This window comes from Amphiura filiformis, chromosome 14, assembly GCF_039555335.1.
Source record: "Amphiura filiformis chromosome 14, Afil_fr2py, whole genome shotgun sequence".
Lineage (NCBI taxonomy): Eukaryota > Metazoa > Echinodermata > Ophiuroidea > Amphilepidida > Amphiuridae > Amphiura > Amphiura filiformis.
Genome location: NC_092641.1, coordinates 47,996,997 through 48,024,112, shown reverse-complemented (window position 1 = coordinate 48,024,112; position 27,116 = coordinate 47,996,997). Strand labels below are relative to the sequence as shown.

At 38.1% G+C, this 27,116-nt stretch overlaps 1 protein-coding gene across 1 annotated transcript in view; it reads right to left on the bottom strand.

The window, feature by feature from the left end:
* The window catches only part of LOC140170214 (kin of IRRE-like protein 3), a 41,672-nt gene extending 18,388 nt beyond the window's left edge, over positions 1-23,284 (bottom strand). Inside the window, exons 1-3 of the mRNA XM_072193549.1 lie at positions 22,980-23,284; positions 5,510-5,686; positions 4,811-4,975 (exon numbers count right to left, since the gene is read on the bottom strand). Coding sequence (XP_072049650.1) covers positions 4,811-4,975; positions 5,510-5,686; positions 22,980-23,100 — 463 coding nt within the window. The 5' untranslated portion in view covers positions 23,101-23,284. The remainder of the gene's footprint in view (positions 1-4,810; positions 4,976-5,509; positions 5,687-22,979) is intronic.
* Between the last annotated feature and the right edge of the window lie 3,832 nt (positions 23,285-27,116).

The window sequence follows — 27,116 nt, the reverse complement described above, 5'->3', positions numbered from 1 at the left end:
TGTACCAACATGCTAGAAGTCTATAAATTTTCTGATACTTTTGACAATCGATAACAGGCCTAATTTGTTTATACTGATTTCAAATATTGTCATGAAAATGTACAATGCACAAAATATTTGGAACTAATACTAACAGTGTAATGTACATCCATTGAACAAGAAATGTGTCTATTGCATTTAGTGTTCAAGCTGCTCCAATTAATGTTGAACCTCAAGTCAGGATCATGAGCCTAATCTGCATGACATGCATTCTACAAAATGTACTTGTAGTTTATTTAATTAAACCGGTCACAAATTAGGAATGTAATGTAACCACTTCGGCTCTTTGTGTGCAGAAAATTACTAAATTCTTTAGTGTAAAGTACATGTAGTTCATTTTTGGTCGCAAATTAGGAATGTAATGAGAACATTTTGACTCTTTCGGCACAGAAAAATGTTAAGCTATGCACCCAAGTAACCTCATTCCAACAGTCATAGTCCAGTCACTTCAATTAAACAAATTAAGTTCAAAAGTTGACTTCAAGTTGTTGAGTATGAGTTTATACCCAACATTCATAGGTCATATCAGTGCATGTGGAAGCATACATGGGTTAATGAACCGTGTTCTGGCAGATGATGTTGCTTCAGATTCTAACATTTACAGACGGGTTCATGTTGACTAACTGTAACATTGACTGCAAGTGCATAGGAATATATAAAGCACTTACAACCCTCTTGCTTTCAAGCATGGACTTGACACATTTTTCTTTTCAAGACACAAACATCCTTGTACCTGAACTTGATGAAACAAACAACATTGACACTTTGTATCACCTCGCATGACCTTTACTATGCTAACTGTCTACAAATACAGATCTAAACAGGCAAGCTGCTTGGATTTACCTGGTATAGGAGAGGAAAATGCTCCCAATTTGGACAACCTGCTTATATAGCAATTTTTTCAATGTATACATATGCTTTAATGTCGGGGGGTGTCAAGTTTGGTTTTGCTAGGGGTGTGCCACTGAGAATTTTGAAAGTGGATCCATCAATATACCAATTTTTCAAGAAATTTTGAACCATCAACGTGCCAACAGTCAAAATTTTTAGCTGAATTGAACGAAAGTTTTTACAAATTTTCCTCCACATTTTTGCAAAATTTCAAAAAATTTGGTTAGATTGAGGCAAAATTGGGCCATTATCCGCATAAAAATTGACAAAATCTTCAAAGGTCTCATCCATTTACCAAAATTTGCCCAGAACATGAGATCATTGACATACCAGAAGGCCGAAAATGCTACCCATGTTTGCTGCACATGGTTATTTGCACTGAGTACCCTCCCCCCTCCACTCTTGTCTCTTTTTGCCACTGGTTCTTTCAGACCACTTGCTTCAAATTGCAACAATTGTATCACCCTGTATACACATAAAGATAAGGATTCCACCACCAGATGAGTTTATTTTGACAGGACCAGGCAAACATCTTGATATCTTGTCAAAGAAGTATGCCATTAACAACTCTATGGTATGCAACTAACAAGCACTTTCACTCTCCAAATTATTCACAACATTTGACCCTTGAACAAAGTATTGCCCTTAAAGAATAGGAAGTTATCCCATGCATTTTTTGTGAATGGCAATGTTTCTTTGATTCTTTTCAACTGCTTAAAAAGTGCTCCATGATTCAATATTAATTATGATGCTTCTCAAATTGGGTTGACACAAAACACTGAACATTAATAAAGCGTAAAATTACAGGTTAGCATTTTATAACTAAATGGGTATGGGTCACACTCATAAATTGATTGCCTGACATGATACTTTGATTGGTAAAATGTTTAGGCTGACTCTGGGGCCTGACCTGTGCAAGTCATCTGTGCTATCAATAGACCTATCTGAACATGCATCAAGCTTTTATCAAGTTTTCGACAAAATTCAACCAAATTGGGTTCCTAAACAGAGCCTACTTTGGCCCCATTGTGTGGCATACTCTCAAACCCCTCTAACTCTGCAGCGTGGCCCATGCAGGGTGCAGTGGCATACCCAAGGGAGTAGCTGCCTCCCTGTGAAACAAGTGCCCCTTGGGGTGGATGTTAACCAACATGGTATTTTAGGCCTTTTAGACCAACTTTTGCCCCTCCCCCACCCTTGAAAGTCATATCCCCCTGGACATGCCACTGAATGGGCAGCTTTAGGGCTTCAGCCCCCCCCCTGGCGTGGGGTTCTGAAGAATATCTTGGTACCTCTTCTTTCCTTCAAGTGCACTTTATTAAGCTTGCTCATTCTGGATAACCCTGTCCCTGTCAGCAGGGAAGGTTTGTGGGCGCACCATGTGCCCAGTAGTGTAGCCAGGGAACAGCTGCCACCCCACCCCAGAGAAGCCCCCTCTCCCATTAGGGTCCCTCTGTGGGCTGCTGGCTTCCCACCTTGATAGCCTAAATACATAAATAGCCCATTTTTGACAATTTTGTCAACTTATTCCCCCCTTGAAAGTTGCCTCCCCCCTTGGCCCAACTCTGAAAAGTCCTGGCGTGCTGCACCACTGCCTGTGCAACATGTGGAGTGGACACCTTTACACAAAACAATGCAGACAATAATTGGTCTAGTGAATTATTGTTGGAAACACCCAAGATCTTGTAAAACAGGCCACAAGTGTGCCACAGTACAACAACATTGGCACCATAAATCCATCAGCATAGTTGCAATATGTCCCCTGGGTAGGTAATGGCTATTCTATGGTGAATGTCTAGGTCAATTGGTGCCCTTCAAGTGTGACTGGGTAATTGGGAGAATCTTGGGAAATGAAATGGGCTTTAGCTGCAAGCAACATAAAGTCAATGAACTTTAAAAATCAAACATGATTTTTGAATCTGTGTGCCTATGACAAATAGTGAAACCTGTTCTGAAAGACAGAGAAAATCAAGATATTTGGTATTATTTGCTCAGTTATGATGACTCAAAGAAGGATTTTTAGGAGCTTCCAGAAGTTTCCAGCATGTTTGAAACCCATACGCTTCATTCAAGGAGGGTGCCTGCTAACATTGGGCACCATGTGTGTATCTCCATATAGACGAATCCAACAAGCCAAGTCATGGTCAGGATTTGGTCGGCCATTATTGGGTCCCCATATGCACCAAACTGGTGTTGTGAGTGTCCAATTGGGTGGATTAAACCCGCTTAAAATTCGATGTTAGATTCTCTTGTGTTGTAAACTGTCATCATTCTTTTGTCTATGTGTAACATGGGTGATAGAATGCAGTTTAAAATACCCTCCAAGGCCACATCATTTCACATTTTAGGTGAGATAGAGCCGACGGCCGGGACCCAGCTATTAATGGCTGCCATTGAGGTGTAGGAATGCGTGAAATTGGATTCATCTATACATTTTGTGCAGTAAAAATATTTACAAGGAAAAACCATAGACAATGAAAAAAGAACTGTTTCAGGGTGTATGCAGGAAAATATCATTTTAAAGGAGTATTTCGTGATCCTAGCATCCTCTTTTGATGACTAACTAGTATCAGTTGATCAAAAAAAAAAGCTTATTCTAAAAATTTCAGTTGATTGCGATTTTTCGTTTGTTCCATAGGCCAGTGTTGTAATTTCGTTCTGGTGTGCCAGAATGTATTTCAAGTCTGTGATAGTTTTGCAGAACAAATGAATCTGCAAGAGATTTCAAGTGGTATAAAAATCTCAACTTGTTTTGAGAAAATTGGAGGGATGAGGCTGTGGATCACAAAATGCCCTTTTGAAGATGAACTTTCCCAAAATGACCACTCATTCATACACCCCTATTTAGTACCCAGTTTTTGGTTCAACATGTCTATGATTCAACAAGCCAACCATCCCATCAACTACTTTTTTTTAACCTCCAGATGACCAGTCATTCACCTTGTGGTCAAAGAAAACAAATTAACAACTCCATTTCTCCTCAATCTATGTCTGTATGTGAACATGGCCTCATAGCCCAATGCTAAATGGTCCATGTACTTTACCCAGGTCTCATCTTTTTGTATTTTAGCAGATGGAATCCATCTGACTGGACTGAAAGTCATGGAGTAATATATAGCATATCTTTCAACTATTCCTGTTTGCTAAAAAAACTTGTTTGGGATGCAACATTAGTAGTCTTCTTATCTTATTAATATTAAGGGGTATCTTTGCTGGTAATAATGTCCCGGATAATGTTTCAGAGGTGCGGTGAAAATTTTCAGTACAACATCTCTCAGATTTTTTGTTTAATTATTTGTGATGCTTCTTGCAAGATGTCACCAGACATTATATTCTTGTATAAAATATATCGTATTAATATGCGATTTTACAATGCTTGCTGATTACGACCTGATCAAACTATCATCAAAGTATAACCAATCACATAATATGGGGAGCTAATCATCAGATGCAAACTAGTTTTTATACTTCAGTCTCCAATTAGGCCAAAAAAAAATTAATTGTTTGGTTGCCCGTCCGTCCGTCCATGACAAAAATTTGGAGGGTCTGTAGGTCGATAGGCTTTTTTTTTTCATGGGCTCTTCCTCCATTTTTCCACCACTTTGAAAAGGCTAGTATTGACAAATTCTTGATCATTTTACATTAAAAAATTTATGCATTTTTGGACAGAATTTAAATAGAAATACTTCTTATTTTTAATCAAATATGCATTTAATAAATGAAATGAGTGAATAGCAAATATAAAATGTCCTTGATACTGTTCAAATTTAAGGTTTCTTCGGAAAATGTGATCGAAAAAAAAATGACCCAAGATTTCTGATACTTTGGGTCGGTCTCTGAGGGCAACCAAACATTTTTTTTGGCTTATACAAGAACTTACTTCCAACAGTCAACTTTACCACTGGTGAAGTAATCATTGTGTGATTGGCAATCTCTGTGACATAGCATCTATAGCTACCATCATCTTGTAAGGTGACGTTCTTCAGACTCAGGTGGTATTCTCCTGCTGTATGGTTGCCAGTCACATGAGTGGTTTCTGGTGATTCTGAAAACAGAATACAAAACAAACATACTCAACCATAATTGTGCCCCAGATGATTAACAAAGTAATTCGGGGCTATACAGGGATGACAGTGGTCTGAAGTGACTTTGCAGGGAAATCCTGAGTTTGCACTTATTTTATGGAATAGCCCATTGGACAAATTTCTTAAATATATTGAATCCAGCACCTTTTGGCATCTGAATATAAAAGTTTATGCCACAATTGTGCATGAAAAATTTTGAAATATTGAAGCTAAAACAGTGAAATATAGTGTAATACTGGAACATATTCGCACAAATAGTGCAAAAATTGGCACTTTTCTGGCGAAAATGGCCAAATAATTATGAGGTTAATTTCATCAGAGGCCCCAGGCATCAACATTGGGGATGATTGTATGGACCATCCGCGTTACCAAAATATTGGGGGGGGGGGGGGTTATCCCCCATCCCGGTATCCCCTTCAGGATTTACACCTATGTCTTTCAAATTTCAGACTATTTACTATAGACAAAATGTTTCAACTATTATGTGCACTTACGTGTCTCTTTAGTAATATTCACCTCCCTTGGGTTAGCATGTGCGATGATGACCCCATCCTTCTCCCATATGAGGTCTCCTGCAATATCAGATACAGCACATTTGAGGATGGCCTCTGCATCTCCAATGATGGCCGAGGTTTCCGCTGGCTGCTCTATAAATGCTTGCTCACAAGATCCTGCATGGAATAAGAGAAAAATAGGAAATATAGTTAGAGTATCAGACTTGCATTCTCAAGGTCCAGGGCCAGGGTTCAAATCTCCAAGGTTCATGCATTTAGCTCTAGGTCCAAGGACACCCCAAATCCGGGCAGTGTTTTTTTTTAAAATTCAAGTATAGTCCCACCCCCCACCCCAATTTTGAAAAATGTTCACCCAAAATCGGGGTGGGACTATACTCGAGTCAGTATTGTTATTAAATTTGTCTATTGCTTGATGTGTTTCATGGCAAGAAATGTCCAAATGTACAAAACAACACCAGGAAAACAACTCCTTGCAAACATAGGCTTTGGTGCAAACTATTTAAATGTAATGTAGGCTTATACTTAACAACAATTTGTCAAAATCCAATTCAAGATTTATAGGGTACCATGGGTGCTTTTAACATTGAACTACAACATTCATGTAGATTTATGTTCTCAATTGAATGATTTCATGTGAAACATGTTTTGTCTTCTTGTCTTTTCATGGTCGTATGCCCATAAATTATGAGAGAAAAATGTGTAGGTTTTCAACTACATTTTAATTAGGTCCAATATTTTTATAAAATTAAAGTATAGAGCCAATAAAATGAATACAACAAAGGAGAAAACTATTATTTTGTGCACTTATGAAGCAATTAATTGGAGAAATTGCAAAGCCTTTTAACCCTAACCGCCTAGGGGCTTTTTTGGCGACGGGAAGGGAAAGAAGGAAAGAATAAAGAGAGAAAAGAAGGAAAGAAGTTGTTTGCTCTGGGTGGGATTCGAACCCGAGACCCCTCGCATGCCAGGCACTCGGTCGGCGACACCTTGCCACGGGTCTTGGGCTTCGCTGGCCAGCGAAACCGTGCCTGTATATCACTTAGGGCGATTGCGTCATCACACCACGTGGGATGCATGCACGAACATCGCCTACATCAAGTAGTATTTTGTAGTATTCAGGGCTGTTAGGGTTAAGGAAGCCTATACTGAGTTTCGATAGTGGTAACCTAACCCTAACCGCCTAGGGGGCTTTTTTTTTTTTTTTAGGGAAAGAAGGAAAGAATAAAGAGAGAACAGAAAGAAAGAAGTTGTTTGCTCTGGGTGGGATTTGAACCCGAGACCCCTCGCATGCCAGGCACTCGGTCGGCGACACCTTGCCACGGGTCTTGGGCTTCGCTGGCCAGCGAAACCGTGCCTATATATCACTTAGGGCTATTAGCGTCATCACACCACGTGGGATGCATGCACTGAACAGCGCATATATATCAAGTAGTATTTTGTAGTATTCAGGGCTGTTAGGGTTAAGGGAGTGTTCATGTCTATTTGGGGGCCATAGAATTTGGAAAAATGTAGGCTCCAATGCAGTCATGAATGGGCTTGTAGATTATATTTAGGCCTGTCAATTATTCCAAAACAGCAACATGAAAGCTCTGTGTTTTATTCCAAAACAGCAATATGAAAGCTCTGTGTTTTATAAAGTTCTTTGAAATTGTTTTAGGCCCTTCACACTTAATTAGTTTCCTGCTTACCGCCCGCGTCCGAAATTGAAAATCACAAAATAATTAATTATTTTATTTTTGTTTCTGATTTTCTCCATTTAATAACTTTCAACTACTTCTATTTGCCATTTTCTGACTTTAATAATATCAACAATAATGATGAAAACAAGGAGTAGGCTACAACTCCACCTTCACTTATTTACAAAACCAAATATTGTTGTGAAATAATTAAATGCCTGCTCTAGTCAAAATGAGTTGATGGTTGCTTGTAATTGTTCAAACTAAAATAAAGAAAATAATAGACAATTAATAACTAAAAGTCACCTCGCACCTTTTTCAAAATCTTCAACAGGAAACTAATAATTCAGTGCGAAGGGCCTTATCATTATTTAATTATTGTTTTAGGCCCTACTGGTATTGTTTTCATAATTAAAATCATTTAAAAGGGCATTTCGTGATCCACAGCCTCATCCTCCCACTTTTCTCAAAAAAAGTTGAGATTTTTATATCACTGGAATACTCTGGCTACATAATGTTTATGTACAAAATATTTCTTGCAGATTAATTCGTTTAGCAAAGATATCGCTGAAATTTGAATTTCGTTCTGGTGCACCAGAACGAAATTACAACGTATTGTCTATGGAGCAGTGTAATACACATAATCATGCATAACTCGCAAAACGCAAAATCGGAATCAACTGAAATTTTGGGAATGTGCTTTTTTCGTGGATATGTACTTAAAAATGTATTAAAAAGAGCATGCTAGGATCACAAAATCCTCCTTTAATTCAATCATGTAGGCCTAGGCATAGGCTATAATTCCTTATATTTTTTTTTTCTGTGATCAATTCGCAAAACAACATTTTGCAGAAAGGGTATTAAAAAAATGAAAATGTTTAATAACATTCAGTTTGAAAACTTGCTGCAAAACATAATTCTAATGTTATTGACAAAATATTTTGCAAAAATGTTTATCTAAAATATGTTATGGTAATTTTGGTAACAAGTGCTTTTCATACAAAATGTTTTTTTTTTTGTTCATGACCTTTCGGCCTATAGTATAGGCCTATTATTATTACCCCCCCCCCCACCAGTTTTCTTATTTAAATGTTTTGAACAAAACAAACACCACATTTATAACGGGTTTTTTTTAAAGAAAAATGTTTGCTGGGAATAGGGGCCTAACTTAGATTTTATTAAAATCTGAGATAACCCCTTTCATGACTACACCCTAACCATTATAGCACAACAAAGACTGGAAAAGATACTATTACCATGGGAACAGATCATGATGATGGGTGCAGCAGACACTAAGGTCACAGGTCATTTCACCCCATCTTGAAAGAATGCTTTCCTTGTGACAGCTAAACTTTCAGAGGTCGTAAGGTCAGTCAAAATGTCTATCTGCATGATTGCAATGTTCCTTGGAAGTTTTAGGTTAGCCTTCTTTGTAAAACCTGCAGGAAGGTGGCATTTGAAAACCTTTGAACTTCACAAAGAGTCTAAAAACAACTGAATTGGTTTGATCATTTTTCCATCCCATCATGTACATTGTATGGTGTAGGTATATCACATCTATACTAATAAAATAATAAGCGGTCTCTGTCTGTCCGGCTATGCGTTCCGCCGTGCTGCGACGCATCGATCCGATATTTGGGACATGGGTAGGTGCCGGGAAAAGCATGTTGACCGTGTGGTTTTGAAGGTCATCGGAGGTCAAGGTCAAATTTTCAAACTTTGTCCGATCGGGCCCAAATTTGGTGGGTGGGACCCTTGATACGAGGGGAATATAGGCCCGAAATAAAATCGAGGTCAACCGAGGTCAAAGGTCATTACGGAGGGGTCAAATTTCAAACTTTGTCCAATCGGGCTCAAACTTGGTAGGTGTAATCCTTTGTATGAGGGGAGCATGAAAACCATTATATGGAGGTCATCCGAGGTCAAAGGTCAAAGGTCATGGATTTCAAACTTTGTCCTATCGGGCTCAAACTTGGTGGGTGGCATCCTCCATACGAGGGGAATATATATGCGCAAACAAAATTGAGGTGGGCCAGTGCTCTCACAGCATCAGGGCTCTCACAGCTGCAGGTGCACTATACTAATAAAATAATAAGCGGTCTCTATCTGTGTATCTGTCTATCTGTCTGTCCGGCTATGCGTTCCGCCGCGCTTCGACGCATCGAGCCGAAATTTCGGATATGGGTAGGTGACGGGGAAAAGCATGTTGGCCAGGTGGTTTTGAAGGGCCCCTCGAGGTCAAAGGTCATCTAGGGGGAAAAATACCCCAACTGGATAGCAAAAGCAGCAGCAACTGGATACAAAGATGTGTAATGGGCAACTCTGGACATGTTTCATTCAGCTTTTGGCTGTCTGCCCAATTTGAAATGCACTGTAATGTCTACCCAGAATGCATTGCTGCAAAGCTACAGGTGCACTAGCATTAATAAAACTATGAGCTCTGTGTGTCTGTCTGGCAATGCGTTTTCCCGCTTCGACGCATCATTCGATATTTCGGACATAGATGGGTACCGGGCGTGCGCTGTTTACTGGGTAGTTTTGAAGGTCATCGGAGGTCAAGGTCAAAGGTCAAAATTTCAAACTTTGTCCTATCGGCCCCAAACTTGGTGGGTGGGATCCTTGATACGAGGGGAATATATGCCCGAAATAAAATCGAGGTCGACCCAGGTCAAATGTCATTACGGAGGGGTCAAATTTCAAACTTTGTCCGATCGGGCTCAAACTTGGTGGGTGGAATCCTTGATCTGAGGGGAATATATGCCTGAAATAAAATCGAGGTTCACCGAGGTCAAAGGTCATTACGGAGGGGTCAAATTTCAAACTTTGCCCGATCGGGCTCAAACTTGGTGGGTGGAATCCTTCGTATGAGGGGAGCATGAAAAACATATGGAGGTCATCCGAGGTCAAAGGTCAAAGGTCATGGATTTCAAACTTTGTCCTATCGGGCTCAAACTTGGTGGGTGGAATCCTTGATATGAGGGGAATATAAGGTCATTACGGAGGGGTCAAATTTCAAACTTTGCCCGATCGGGCTCAAACTTGGTGGGTGGAATCCTTCATATGAGGGGAGCATGAAAAACATATGGAGGTCATCCGAGGTCAAAGGTCAAAGGTCATGGATTTCAAACTTTGTCCTATCGGGCTCAAACTTGGTGGGTGGAATCCTTGATATGAGGGGAATATATGTGCGAAACAAAATTGAGGTCAACCGAGGTCAAAGATCATCTAGGGGCTAAATTTAAACTGCCCTATTGTGCTTAAACTTGATATGAGGGAGCATGAAAAAATTACATTGAGGTCATCTCAGTTCAAAGGTCATCTGGGGTCAAAAAGTATCTCTATCATCATCTGGGGTCAAAAAGTATCTCTATCATGCAGATGGTGCCCTTATAGCTACAGGGCTATTACAGCAGCAGGTGCACTAGTAGAGTATAAATGATCATGATTGCACCTGGATCAAAGGAAATCACCATTTCATTGGTGAAAATGTTTCCAATCTTTAACTTATTGGACAAAACCATAGGGTGAATCTTGGCCCAACACGTTTTCAGCTCAGATGCAGTGAATCTTCAACCATGGAAGTAAAAGTACTCTTACTTCCATGCTTCAACCAAACAAATAATTGCATACAGTCAGACTACTCTGAAGTACAAAGTACAGATGCGGACGCATACATTGTGGCGACTTTGAAGGCACGCATACCTGCAGCAGAGACGCAGCACTGTGCACTGTTTACGCGCTGTAAACGCGTGAGTTGTCACTTTGTACTTCAGAGTGGACAAACTGTAGGTGAATCTTTGACTAATTTTCACCCTTGTGTAGATCAGGTGAATCTTGACCTAATAATTTTTGTCTAGTGGTGAATCTTGAAATAATATTTTTGGACAGAGGGTGAATCTTTGCCTAGAAATAATTTTTGAAGAGCGAACCAAGGTGAAGGGTTTGAGGAGGTTATGTTCAAGACTCCCTTTGATGCCTGCATTAGCTGCAGTCTGTAGCCATCACAGACTTAGCAAAGCAGGGAACAGGAGGCTATCCTGAAGGGCTGTGTGGAGCACGGAGCACACTGACACAACCTATGTGGATCAGGAGCATAGCCAGCCTTTTACTGTGGAGGAGCAAAGCTACATTTCCATCCCCATCTCTGTCATTTTTTTATCCCATTTTCAGTTATACTTAAATGGCACTTGGATGTACCCATTTTATCCCCGAAAAATTTCTGGGAGGGGGCAATCTCTAGATATTATACTGAAGCAACAGAGCCCAAAAGCAGTCACGCATAGCACATACCATTTCACTCCTGTAAATTAGGCAACATCTTACTACTGGAGTTTTTCTGTAACACAGACTGGAAAACTGATTGCTACCCGCGAGCTACCAACATGTGTAGGAGTATAGCATGGTAAAAATTGAGTTGGTAAAAATTACCGGTTCGCGCTCGCCGCTTCGCGGCGAGCTATCGCGGCTTCGCCGCTCCCCCCGGCAAGGATTGTGAGTCGTCTTTGACAAAGACTAGAGTTTTCCAAAACTTTCAAAGTTCTAGATGTCAAATTTAGATTGCCAACACAGTCCTATGCATCCCATAAAGGGGGGTGCCTTGCTATATTTGCCTGCTATTACATTGGCTTAGGAAGATTTTCAACATGGGGGGCTGAAACCTGAAAAAAAATTTGGTGGGTTTTGAGGGGTTTCCCTCCTCGGAGTCAAAAAATTTAGCAAAATATAGGTCACAAACACCCATTTTCTCTCTATTTTATCAGAAAGGTATTCCAGCCCGCACCAAAATTATTGAGGGGGCTGAGCCCCCTCCCCCGGTTCCTAAGCCTATGTATTATATAGCGATATAGTGACATCTCACAACTTAAACTCACACCTTGCAAAATACCTTTACCCCCATAACTCCTGTACCTAAACACCATGAATCACAAACATTTTCATCATGTTTCAAAGGGACATTTGTTATTTTTATGTTCCTTTCAGTTTTATGTTTATTATTTCACTAAACAAGGATAATTATGTTATAATATTAAAATGCTATGAAGATAACTCTTTCATCAACAGACATGTATGGAATTCAGCATTGTGAAATGTGAACAAATATCACCCATATAGTTTGTATACAGAACATGGCCAAGATTACTTTAAATGAGGGTGATGACTGATGACTAACAACCACATGTTCATGGCCATGTTGACAACAAAACATGGTGCTCAAGGCAGATGAGAGGGAATTCCTTTTGTATACAGGTTATACAGGTACAGTGTGGAGAATGGGCTAAAAAAATAATACTGAGTGCAATTATGGTCTCAGGTGCAACCACAGGTCCAGTATGGACAGCAATTGAGCAATAATGCCAAAAACTCTGTGGCGGCACCATGGGGGATGGGGGGGGTAAATACCCCCAGTCAGAACCCTTGTCTCCCCCAGTAAAAACCAAAAATTACGAAAAATACCACCTTTTGCGGCAATTTTGCGCAAAATTTGGTTGATTTTGCCTCCCCTGAAATTCACATTGCCCCCAATGCCCCCCACCAACAAAAAAAAATTCCTGGCGCCGCCACTGCAAAAACTATGTTGATAAAAACAGCATTTCAAATCCTAAAGAACCACATACAAGATTGCATTAAAAATAACATGACAAAATTTTACCAAAATGAACTGTATATTTTCAGTAAAGACATTTTGGTAGGGGGTATTTAGCCTGATTAGCACATAATGGTTTATTTTGTAAATTGACAAACTTTTTCCAAAGCTCACTAACCATTCTCAAGATGCTGTGAACTACCAAATCGCAACACTTTAAAATAGATGTTAACCTTAAATTTAGCTACTGTAAAATTTTCAAGTGTGAGTATAAAGGAAGCGCACAGTGAATGTACACACGCAAAAATCCCTAAATGTTCCATTTGGTAAAATATTCAATATCCATGACAACAATCAGGTTTTTTTCTTTCAAAAACTGCCACAGGCAAAAGGGTTATAAGGCTAAGCTTCACCATCTCCAAGCAAAAACATCTGCTCCCGAATTCAGCAACCTATGCCAATACAATAAGCCGCTATAAGAAATCCTTATGCGTCATTTAGGTATTTACACCTAAGTGCTGGCATCAATTCGTTGTGCTTTCTTTGAAACAAATACGGGATGTGCGAAATCTTGTTAACCGTAGGTCAAACAAGCAGAACTTAGGTGAGCTTTTAGTTCATCCAATATTTTGGTTGAACCAGTTCTTTTCTGAAGAGAATACCTATTTTTGAAACTGGAAGTGAATATTGGTAAAGTTTGTCAGGGCCTTTCTTAAACTAACTCACTATTTTGTAGGTAATTTCTAAATATCACAAAACAATGTTGCAGAAATGCCACATTAGTACTGGCAAAAGGAAGTAAATTCTCAAATGATGCCCCTTTGTTGAATTAAACATGTTGTTGCAACTTTTATTTTGTTGTTTTGTATAATATATGACTGCACTACACTACATCATCAGGAAAATGAAATCAAAATAGTAAGTTCTATAATAATAATATTTCAGTTGCCATCCCCACAAAATAATGTTTAAATGTGCCTTTAACCATTATTATACATGTACCCTGGTCGGCGGTAATGTCAGAAATGCTAAAAGCACCCACATTTTTGGTGTAACTGGAAGTGAAAGGTAGCAAACTTGACTCTTAATATACCACGAACTGTATTCATCAAATACAAAGGCTAAACTTTCTAAATATTTCACTTTAAGTGGTTGAGTAAATCCTTTAACTTTAATTTAGACGATCCTTTAACTTTCTCGCATTAACTTTATTTGTTAAATTAAGGGGGTACTACACCCATTGTATTTTTTTTGCATTTTTTTTTGTGCATTCTGTGAAGAAAAAAAAAAATTGGACAAAGTGGTATGCAAAATGAAGGGTCATATCTTCTCATTCTATTTGGTGGGCATCGGTATCAATGTAGCTTACATGCTTTTAAAGATAGAAGCCAAAAAATGGTACATCAATGATGTACCACTTTTTGACTAAAAGGTAGAAGCCAAAAAGTGGTACATCACTGACATGTAGGCCCCTACTACTTGTTGACTTCTACATCTTTAAAAGCATGTAAGCTACATTGATACCGATGCCACCAATAGAACAAGAAGATATGCCCCTTCATTTTGCACACCACTTTGTCCAATTTTTTCAAGTCCTTATTTCTTCACAAAATGCAAAAAAACAAACAAATTGTGAACAATGGAAAGCAACAACAGATCCTTTAAAAAAGCCTATGCATGTGTAGCAGGCCAGAGATGCAACTCTTTCCATACTTTCCAACTATAGTAGACCTAAAAATGTTCCCCAGATCCTCTAACCACAGATTTTCAATGTACTTTCTTGTGATATGTCCCATAGGCCTTTTTTGTTGTTGTTTTTTCAACTCAGGAAAATATCATACATCTCATAAAAAAATCTTACCAAATCATTACTAGTTTCATCATACTAACTCATAGAAGATTTCTTACCCTTCCCAGAATCCTTTGCAACATGTTCCATCACCTTATTTCATCATTCAAATGACACTCCCATTAGGCCAAAAACAAAAGTGTTTGTTTGCCCAGACATGGGGTACAAAGGAGTGGGTCGGTAGGTCGATTTCCTTTTTTTTTCCTTTTTTTTTTTTTTTTTTTTAGATGTGTACATGTGTTGCAGCAAGTGGGGTAAGAGAAAATATACTACATTCAGCCTTACATTTTATACTTGTGTCAAACTTTAATTATAGGTTAATGAACGTGTATTATTTGTTGGGAGAAAAATTAGACAAAAATAATGCATGCGCGCTGATGTTGATGCGTAGCGCAAGTGCATTATTTAGTCTAATAAGTCTAATAATTAGAGCAATAAGTATTAAATATGCATTCATTAACCTAGCTATTTGAATAGTATTTCCTACACAAGAAGAAAAAAACATGTGATTTTTGTTGTTTTTATAACAAAACTATCACTAAAAAATTTGGAAAATAGGACCAAATATAAATGCATCAACCCGCCCGAAAAGCGTGCGAAAGCACTGCGCGTAACCTCTTTGGTAACAAAATCGGGCTGGAGTACAAAATCCCAGACCGTACCTGCACATGTACTTGTTGTGCTTAATAGTTCTCTATATTGATGTTGATTGATGGTAAACTATTGTTGGCATGGTTGGGGAGGGCTAAATGGGAAAAATGAATCCTGTGATTGCCAAGAATATTAACTTTCAAGTGTCATGTGGCATTTTTATGGGGAAAAAACATCACTTTTCTTTATTTTTATATCATTGTAAAAAAAAAAAAAAAAAAAGTGTATGATGTTTTTTGAATTTTTGGGTCGGTCGTGTCTGGGCAAACAAACACTTTTTTTTTTTTTTTTGCCTTACTTTGTGCAGGTTCCCTTTGTTTTCCTTTCGAGAATAGACTGATGTGTTATAATACTAATAGCAGACAAAATAAACACATTTTGCAAGATCCGGATGTGCTCTTTTCATCAAGATACTTTTTGTCACTACCCCCCCCCCCCATGTTGTGCTCGATAGCAAATCAGTACAGAAAATTATAATGGAAGAAATGCATTGTGGGAAGTGTAAGATATCTTCCCTGAATGTGACCTGTACAGATTTGTCTGTGAGCTTTAGGGCTGATCCTACCATATAATGGGGGATTTAGAACCAGACTGTAAGATATAGGCCCTACCATGAAGGTAAAATCTGAGTGCAAGAAACTTTTTGATGCCTAAATTTCATAAAACCATGTGTGACAGTGACTGTCCCTATTTCCACAATATTGTTCTTCCATGCACATTGACAGAGAGGCAAATTCAATATTTGAAGAACAAAAATGCTAAAATTAGGGATAGGGGCACACACTGCAGTGAGACTAAAATTAGCCGTCACCATCAGAAAAGGCTGATTTTGAATAAGTTTGCAGAAATTGGGTGGGTTATAGACACCCCTTTGCACCCACCACAGTCTGCAAGAGTTCAGCACCTACAAAACACTTGCTGATCATGCTGATATCAATAGTACAACAAAGTCACATCTAGAAAAGAGTTGAGTTGTTTTAATGGTCTATATGGTTTTATGTTCTGCTACTGATTATTTTGTAAGTTGATATTAAACATTGATCAGAGAATCTGAGAGGCATACACTAAATTATTTCTGTCAGAATTCTTAAAATGTGTCTTGGAAACTATCACAGTCAAGTTCATGAAGATGTGGATTTGGGGGGGGGAGGGCATATGACGAGTGGCAACTTGTTTATCTATGAGTTGGACAGATAGTGGGTCATCCTGGTGATCATCATCAGCATCATCAGTGGTTGTTGTGGGTTTGTCAACCAGCTGGCAAGGGTAAGTGATGACATGTCATCATCTCATCTTGCTAGAGGGAAGCTTAGGTTTCAGTCTGTTGTCATTAGGACATTCCATTCCACATCACTGACAATTGCATGTTTGTTAGCTTACAACAACTTGGTTGTAAACAGGATGAGATTACATTTCCAAGTTTGATTACATGTTCCTAATTTGCTTTTTATTTGGTTTTTTTTTTCCAATTACAAATTTAATTTCATTGGCCATTCTGTTTTTATACATTTGTTTAATAAGCAGTATAAAATTAATGTTTCATTCTTGTCCATTACTTTTTCCGGCCTTACATGTTCCTTGCGGATATTGTTTTGAATCTCATTTAGGCTTACATTTTGCCAGAGAAGATCTTCTCTGATTAGGCCTACATGCACTCTAAGAAATAAAGGTTCTAAAAGGGTAAATTCTATTAGGTTGTCCTCTCAGGAGAACCCCTAGGGATTCTCTAAAGAACCAAAAATGGTTCCAAAACCATCGAAAATGGCCTCAAAAATGTGATTAAATAATGTTTTCTGTTCTTTAGAACATTTAAGGGTTCTTTAAAATTAAAGAACCTTTTTTAGAGGTTCAAGAGGGAAGGTTCTCATGAGAGGACAAAAAAGGTTCTATTTAAAAACTTTATTTCTTGGATTGTGTTATGAAATTAAAGTTGGTAGTGGTGTCGCACTGGTGTGGGACATCTAACTTACTCTATAATTTGAAATACCAGGAAAAGGTCAAATTCATACTTTACACTGCTTTTTATGGCAAAAATAATGTAAACATCTATTTAGTGCACATTTTGGTCACATCAACAGCATTATTTTTGGGAAAGCCTGACAAAATTGAACCACTTTTTGTTGAATCATGGGTTGAAATTTAAAGAGAGTATGATGATACTGTCATAAACTCCAGGAAACATGTCTTTTCAATTTTAGGAAAGATCAATTTTGTGGTGGCTTTGTTACAAAATATGTGATTCCAATCAAGACAGGATTATCTGTTTATATACCACTTATGTCATCAGAGTGAGTCAACCTAAAACTTATCACAAAACAGATGAATCTTATCGCTTTTTCGAAAAGTGTCAAATATCAATCTAAAAGCCAGTTATTAGGGTCAAGAGGTCGTATCTGTATTCCTGGGAAAGGACGCGGCATTAAGACTGGATTCATTGGTAATAGATAAAGGTTGATAAGGACGCACCATTAGATATCATGGGGGGGGGGCTAGGGAGTTTTTTGAAAAAAAAAGTTTTGCCTCACTGATGAGCAAAAAAAAAAAAAATTTGCTTCACTGATGAGTAAAAAAAAAAAATTTTGCCTCACTGATGAGCAAAAAAAAAAAATTTCCCCTACCCAGCTCTGTATAAAGGTATACATTAAAATTGAAAAAAAGACAACTTCGCTGCAAGGCGAAAAAAAAAAATTTTGCTTCCAAAGGCAGCCCAAACTCCCTAGCCCCCCCGATAATATCTAATGGTGCGTCCCTAAGTTCCTGCGTCACAGCCATAACAAGGCACATTAGGCCCTTCACATTAAATTTTTAGTTTAAGATTTTTAAAAAGGCATGTGGTAACTTTTAATTATTAACTATTAATTACTTATTATTTTCTTTATTGTGAAATGAGTGGTCCGCAGCCCAATATCATCAGTACATTTTGGGTCTGCGGATTTAATTATATTGCAATTATGTTTGATTTTATACATTGATATGCAGGGGTGTTCTTTGTTTGTTCACCATCATAGTTTTAGGGATGATCTAAGTACGGTAAGAAATTAGCAAATTCATGTCATTAAAATGTCATTTAACAAAGAAAATATTAAATATAAAAAATTTAATTAAATATTTTGTAATTCTCAATTTTGGATGCGGGATGTCGGGAGGGAATAAACTCAAATTCAATTGTGAAGGGCATTACGACTTTATGTACGGTATCAAAAGACACAGTCTGAAAAGACAGTTAATTTCCATGTGCCTCTTGCTGAAAAACAGGAATTTCCTTTAAAAATGACAAGGTGGTTGAAAACGAGTCTAATTTGAAATGAATTAAAATTGTGATTGCATAGATTCATGGTTATAAAGTATTAAAATCAACAATTTGACCTATTTTTTTATCTACAATGTAGACTCTATCAATTTGCTTTATGGCTTAATTTCCTAGTTGTGGCAAATACCACTAAAGAATTCAAAAGGCTAGCTATTTTTTATTAACCCTAACACTGAACCCTGCTTTTTGATATCGGAAGTCAAAGAAGATCCGAAAAAGTCAAGAAAAAGAAGAATTTTGGACTTGGCACCCCCGGGATTCGAACATTTGACCCCCGTATGCCAACCACACGATCACGGACCGGTAGCTACACAGGTTATTGCTGCCCGGCCAGCAATTCCGTGAGCATGTCACACTTAGGGTGATTGCGTCATCGCAGACCCTGGGATTCATGCATGCGCAGAATTTTTCATCGTGGTATTTTGTGGTATTTACTGGTGTTAGGGCAATTTAATTGTTTGAAATTCAGACAATATCAATATTATCATGCAGTATAAAATCAACATTTTAAATATTATGGAATAGGCTTTTTTTTTAATATGAAATTGAAGAATAGATGGTCATTGTTTTGGGTCTATTTGAAAACGGAATTATTTGTAAAAAAAAGGTAAAGGTAAAGGAGTCGAACCTGTATCATATAAACAGTGAACGGAGTGCCCATCTCTCTTTCATTGGCGATTGGGCCAGACTCCTCCATGTAATGTTGCTGTGGGGGGATCGCTACACCTCCTCCACAGCGAGTCTGTTATACCTTCCCAGCATTAAAGAATGCCGGTACCCATTTATACACCTGGGTGGATAGGAGTAATCGAGATAAAGGACCTTACTCAAGGGCACAACACGATGGCGTCGCCGGGGCTCGAACCCGCAACCTTCCGATTATGAGTCGGAGCCCGTTCCGCTCGGTCACCGTGCTCCCCATTATCGAAAGTCGTTATTTGTATCTCTCATAAACTTTTGTTTCTCATATTCACATATATGATATAGCTCCCAGAACATAGATCTCTGAGAAATGGGATAATTTTTATGGAAAGGATAATGATTATTGTATAAATTCATTATCTCTTATTTTATATCAGGTTATGGTATAACAGCTGCTTATCTATGTAATTTGATACCAAGTTTGGCATGTCTCTCTGATTGTCTTATGTTTATCAATTAAAGTATGACTCCCAGATGCTCCCAACATGAACAGTTTATCACACAGTAGCCAAGTTTCTCATAAACAGTGATGTATGGTATGGTACCTACATTTATAGTTAGTCTCAACAAGAAACTGAAATATTTTAACATAAAATAGCAATGCCTTTTATAACACTGTAATTTTGTGCATTTTTGCCTTTCCCTGATTAATATAACTTTGACAGAAATTGTATAGATTGGGACTGGGTCACACTTAATTGAGACTATCATGAGAACATAAAAGTAACATCTAGGCTAAGGCTTACAGACGTCTTACTTTGAATATTGTCATTTGACCAAGCCTTGAAATAAGCGGGCGCGGGGAGCAAATTTACCCTCGTAAAGCCACCAATTGCTCCTGGTCCTTGTAAAATTCACATGAACCAGGAGCAATTTTCTAAAATAAATTGCTCCTGGTTACAGATTTGCACTTGATGCAGTTGTGCTGGTATGCTGTATATATGCAGAAAAGGATTTTAAATATTGAAAATTGCTCCTGTTTCTTCAGAAATTGCTCCTGGTTCTTGTAAAATCCCAGTGAACCAGGAGCAATGTTCAAAACAAATTGCTCCTGGTTCCAGTCTGCTTATTTCAAGGCTTGCATTTGACAACATCTGAATTTTATGTAATTTTTAAAATAAACTTTAACATAATAGCATAATATTTTAAAGTAACTGTTTGAGTAACTTTTAAAGAAAATCCATGAGGGTCATGAGCTGGAACTTTCCTGCAAATTGGGTAAATTTCACATAGAAACGAACTCTTGAAATGAATTACCAACACTATGGACCACAATGGCCTCATCCCAATGGCATAGTCCTCAATTAAACAATAGTGCAAAAATTGACCTCAAGTTGCAGAGTACGGTATATGAGTTTTTGTACCCAAATTTTCAAAGGTCGTTCAATGAATGTACAAATGTATTAGGGGGAAAAGAACTGTGCACTAATGGATGAGAATGTTTTGGATCCTAGTGCAAAGATTGCTTCAGATTCATGCCCACCAATAAATGATAAATGGAGAATTAATGCTGTGACCTATTTTCTGTTGCACTTCTTGGAATCAGCAGGATCATTACATAGCTAATAGATTGACATCAAAATGTGACTTATCATCTGGTTTATCAACTGTTTACTGTTGCCCAATTAAGCAGACAATGATGCCTAATTTGATGTGAAATGATTGACCATGAACGCATCAGTGACTGTGAGTAATTGAATTCTAAATATATTGGCCTATTTTCATATCATCACCCTGGCTGCAGTATAATAGTATCCACAATATTATTTGGATGTTTGTATGTAAGGGTTATCGATTGAAATGGATCAAAATAAGTCAAAGATTTCTGGATCCAAATTTACAAACATCCATTCATGTAATTACACTAATTCGACTTTCCCTCTTAAAAACAAGCAGAGTTTTAAGATTTTTAAATGGCATTTTAGCAAATTACTAAAAGGCTGTTTAAAAATCATCCTTGCCCAGGATCTTTGGTAATTATATTTATTATTAATTATTATTTATAGGGCTTGTATTTTTATAGAACTATTTAGTAGGGCCTATTTTGGTCTATGAACGCTCTGAGAGTGAGAAAACGTATTTTGCCAACCAATTCCAGAGTCGGTCTTCATTTCTCAATAAATAAATCTCTGATAAATCTCTGATAAATGATAAACATCACTTAACTAGGATTACGGCAGTTATACCGGAACCATCTTAGAATGTTATCATAGGACCATACTTCAAGTTCAAAGTGCTTCTTTCAAAAGAGATTTAATACTGGTACTACTTTCACTGATCACTGATATACTAATATTCTGAAGACATTACCCAGATCCTTTTGCCCGGAATCTTAAATAAAAGTTGGACAGATCATACACACTGACATAAATGTGTTAAACACAAAATGTTTGTAACAGAAAATGTTACTTTAAATATCAAGTTCATCTCTAAACGGTATAAAACTTAAATTGATAACACTGATTGAAAAACAATTTGCAAATGATATTTACAGAGTGAGTGTGGACAAAATAGTTTGCAAAAATATTGCCAAATATATTCTCAATTTAAAATAGTTAACAAAATTTTGAAAGGAAGTGAAATTTTTTGAATTTTGGAGAAAAAAAGCAGGATCATTCAGTGAGAGATTATATTATCATGGTGAGGGACTTTTGGTGAGGGACTTTATGTGGCAGCAATGTAAAAAGTTCTTTGGGTAATGATCAAATGAAACCAATTCACAATTTTATTGAGTGTTCCTCGTGCAAAAAGTTTCAGCTATTAAAATATAATCCAGCAGGGATATCCCTGGTTGCAGCATAGATTATTATTATTATTTTGATAATCTATGGTTGCAGCAAGCATGAAATCTCTCCAAGCGACATGGTTTTTTTTTTTGGGGGGGGGGGGTTAAACTAAATTGCAGTACTCCAGGGTCTATGATTGCAGCAACTCAGTGTTTAAATTGCCTGAGGCTCTTATAAACAGTCTTTCCAAGCAAGAAGACATGATGATTTACAGATGTTACTCTGATTGTATCAGTATTCTTGGATGAGTGGGGGATCTGTGAAGACTTCATCAGGGATCAACTCCATTGATGATACAAACACCTTGCAGGGATCATATATACATGGTAAAGCAAGGATGAAGGACAGCGCGCAGCGGCCAAGGCAACTGACTAAGTACTCTCAAGCCTGCAGGATCCCCGGGCAGGATCATGGCCTGGATGGGGGTAATTCCACAGATCCTATATTCCGTCACCCATGTGCATGAACTTCTGTTTCATAAAACTATAAGTATTTACACTTAGGGCCTACATCATGTACAGTTTTCATTTACATAGTCATCCCCGTTACGATTTTTCAAACTACCATTTTGATCCCCATGCATGGCTCTCTCCCGGGGCTCTCTATTCCTGTATCATATGCATGCGGGATACTACCAGGGATATCCCTGATACTACATAGGCCTACTTCATAAAAAAATAGGGGCAAACCGGGATAGGGTGATCCCACTCGGAGATCCCAGGGTGAAGATGGGAATGCAATCAATGCATATTGCCATAGCCTACATGCGTATCCGGGAAACATATTTAGGCGGATAATATTATAAACACGCCGTTAAAATACTGACATTCAAGATGTTGATTGATATGATATGCATATAGATAACATTCTTTATCATGTTTATCGCCCTACCTTGTCGCACAAATCCAGTAGCACATAAAATCCAAACAACCTCAAAGACGAGACATTTTATGGCGAACATCTTTGCAGTTCTGACCACACACACACCACAGGTTGCACCGGTTTGCACCATACACACATAAAGCTCCAATAAACAATTCCACCAATTTCTATCTCTAATTCCACGATTATAACTCCACAATGTCACAATTTTCTTTCAATGGTAACTGCTCTATCTGTCTGAACCTCTTGTTCAAGTATGAAAGTTTAGATGCGGTAGAAGTGCTCGAACTCGTCCTGTTTCTCACAACACCCAATTTTCCAATGCTGACCAGCGCGGCACCAGTTGTCTCGGGTATCACCTCATTTGCATATTGGTACTGATCGAACTTTTTACCATAGTTCCTAATGTACCATTATTTTCAGCGTTTTATGCTCAAAAATACCTTCAAACAGTTATTAACAATACTGAAGGTATTCATTATAATACTATAATTTTAAAATCATAATTTTTGATACAGAATAGTGATATAAAAAGCGCAAATTAAAGAACGTTTAAAGATATAGTGGTGCATTGTGGGCAACATGCACTTTAAACCATGGTAACTTCCAGAAACTTTGAATCGATTAGTATCAGAGAAATGTAGCGATATGGTCAAGAGAAGATTTATTTACCGAGGAGAGCTGCTACCAACATAACATATCGCGAGTGCATCTTTTACACTAAAGGTTTTTGTAACACATAGGCCCTACATTTTGAAACCAAGATTTGGAATAAGCTGGATGATATAACTTTTCGGTAATATTTGGAGAAAGTCATTTTGATTTGTTGAAATTTGAAACAACGAATATTTTAAGGTAAGTTGCTGAACATCATCAGTCGAGTTGTAGATAGTATTTTGATGGGCGGGTGGCCGCGGTTTTAAAACATGCGAAGTAGATGGATTCGTCAATCACGACTAGGAACTCTTACCAGAGCTTTATTGGGATCATTTGCTATAGGCCTAGATACATGTGAACTTGGAAAACCGTGTTCTATTATACATGTTATATAATGTGTTATTGTATGTGTTGTAGCGATATAGCATGCTTCCATTCCATGTATATTTTAGTGAACATGATGAACGACTCGGCCAAATTGATAAAACACAAAATACCATGTGTCCACTCAGATTCATGAGGGAAATCTGTAAATACAGCTCCGGGGCAAAATACTTGGCAGTATTTCGAGCGTTTAATATACAGGGGGAAAGCCGGTCAGAAAGGTTCAGGCATGGAATGGTAATATTGTGCAACGTTTCCTTAAGCTGTGGTTTGTGCATAGACATGGTCGGAGTAAAAAAAACCCAGAATATCAATGTGGTAAATAGTGAGCAGTGATTGCATGCTTTGGGACTGCGAAATTGTGTCGTGCGCGCTTCGCGAACCCCGCCCCCCCCCTTCCTGCGAGCGAGGAACTGGAACCAGTTCTAAACGTATACCAAGACAAGTAGGCCTACTTTCAAACAGCAGTTGAAAGGTTTAGGCTATACCAAAAAATGAGACCAAAATACATGTACAAAGTTAATAGCCATTGAACGGGCATTGGGGTGGCCTCCCCCATCCCATAAATACCACAAAAGTCCCATATTGGTTTTTTTATGCCTTTTTGGTCCAAAAAGGTCCAAATTTTGAGAAAAAAAGGTCAACTTTTTCAAAATCAGCCCCTCCCAATAAGTTACGGGCCAGGCTTTCAATTTGTAAATATGTTGAGAACCTGGCCATACGTAGCTACGCCTACAGGTCTAGGCCTATAGAAAATATGACCATGATGACAGTGTCTTTTTTGAACTTTCGGCTTTCCATTTTGAGTATAAACATAGATTTAAAATCACTATGGTATAAACCATGATGTTGGTGTAAAATATGGCAAACGTGCTTTGTTATGGCAAGTCATTCATAATTTTCTCACTTGTGGATCAATTGTTTTACCCCATTGTTGACCTTTCATGCTCCCAATTATTGTTCCCAGTTGGTCTGTGATAGGAACTGTTAGACAACACATAAATCATATCGAAATGTCAAACTATGCAGGAAAAATGATGCGCTACTGACAATTATTTTATGGTTTTATCATCACACACTGAGCTAACACTAAACAGGTTTTCTGATACTAGTAAATCAAATCTGACGCTCAATTTGTCTTTGAACATGTTAAATCTGGGCGGCAAACTCCCGGGCAAACTATGATCATGGAGGTACCTGTCCCGCGGTACCTGTATGCATGGTTCGCCAAACAAGTGCAAAGCACTATTTTCATATCCTCTCTGTTTCACATTCACATGCTCACATCAAAAAGGGCAATTCTAGCCTAGCAAAATGAGCAAATCCAAGTGTTTTCCTATCATATTTTAAAGGACAGAAAAAGCCAGGAGAAAAGGTTGCCAGAAAAAAATGAAAGTGAACAAATGTTAGGCCTAAATATCATTTTCAAAACATTTTGTCTGTAGGTCTATTTATTTTTGCTGACAGTGTTCTAACTAGTGCTTTTCTAGGGCCTATCTGATATGAAACATTCAAATCCCTAATCTGACACAGTTGCCGAAGTTGCAATTTAATCATCGATTATTTTTGATAATCTATGATTTAATTGAGTCGGCGGGGTACAACGCCATCTTCTGACCACAGAAATTGGAACGCTGACTGGGTTATTAGGTCAATAAATTGTCCTAATTGAATACAATGTATGTAAACATTGGAGGCATTATTTACAAACAAAGATGACCCCTATACATAAATTGTTTACCACCAGGGCTGAAAAGCAATGGCGTAGCTTTAGCATGGTTTAGGGGTTGTTGTGTCGGAAGGGGGTGCCGATTTAGCGCCCAGGGGCACATACCCTCCCTTGCTCCCTATAGCTATACGCGCCTCTGCTGCAAAGTTCATGAAGAGCATGTGCCCCAGGCCCCTGCTCTCCTGCTTTCTCAGAGCCCCTATAGCTCTCTGTCTAATTTCAACTTTTATTAAAGCCTACATCTTGGTGTTTGTTTATACCCACTCGCCTCCTAGATCCTTTTCTCTCTTCTCAGAAGAGAGAGAAAAGGAGGAGAGTGGGTATCTCTCCTCGCCTCCTTTTCTCTCCCTTTTAGTTTCTCTCACCGCCTCTCTTTTTTAGGGACCGATCGTTATTTACGGCAGGGGGGAATGGGTGTTTTGGCAAAAATATCGACAAAAAATTTCGCGTTCCCCCCTCGCATCCGCTCAAAATTTTCGCGTTCCCCCTTGTTTTCGCCAATTTTCTCCATTTAAAATTTAATAATCCCCCTCCTGGTTCAACTAAAATTTCAGGTTCCCCCTCAAGACCACAAAAAAATGTTGTGTTCCCCCCGAAATTTACCCATTCCCCCCCTGCCATAAATAACGATCGCTCCCTTAGTCCGGTCCCTTCTCTTGTGCCCGTCTTCCCTCCCCCTGGTGACATTCCTTTCAATTTGTCACATTGTCATTAATAATAGGCCCCTAATATCGTAAATATGGTTCTTCTTTCTCTCTTATAGAAATTCGCGATTTCATTGGCATTTTCATCTAGTTACTGTCAAATGTTGACGATCCAGAATGACACCCATTGCAATACGTAGCTTGGTTCTGATGTATTTTGTACCAATTGCAACAGGTAAGGTGTGATGTATTAAAGCACCAACAATTTTCAGAATGTTTTTAACAAAATCTTTTTTCTTTATTCAGTTTCCTATATGCCTATATTAAGTTCGTTTTCACGAATGATCGTGGCAATGTCCCATCACACACTCACACAAACCGTTTTTAATGCATTCAAAAACATTTTTGAAAACTTGCGGCAAAAGGTTCATGTTTATTATTATAAGTGTTGACAAAATAATTGTTTGCCAACAAATGTTCACAATAATTTGACAACATTTGGTAACTTTTATACGTCATTGTATATGTTTTCATAGGCCCTAATAGAAATAAAAACGTTTTTATGAATTGTATACACTCTGAGAAACAAAGGTTCTATAAAAAGGTTCTAAGTTGTCCTCTCAGGAGAACCCAGAGGTTCTCTAAAGAACCAAAAAAACTTTTTTAGAGATTCACGAGGGAGGGTTCTCCTGAGAGGACAAAAAAGGTTATATTGAGAACCTTTATTTCATA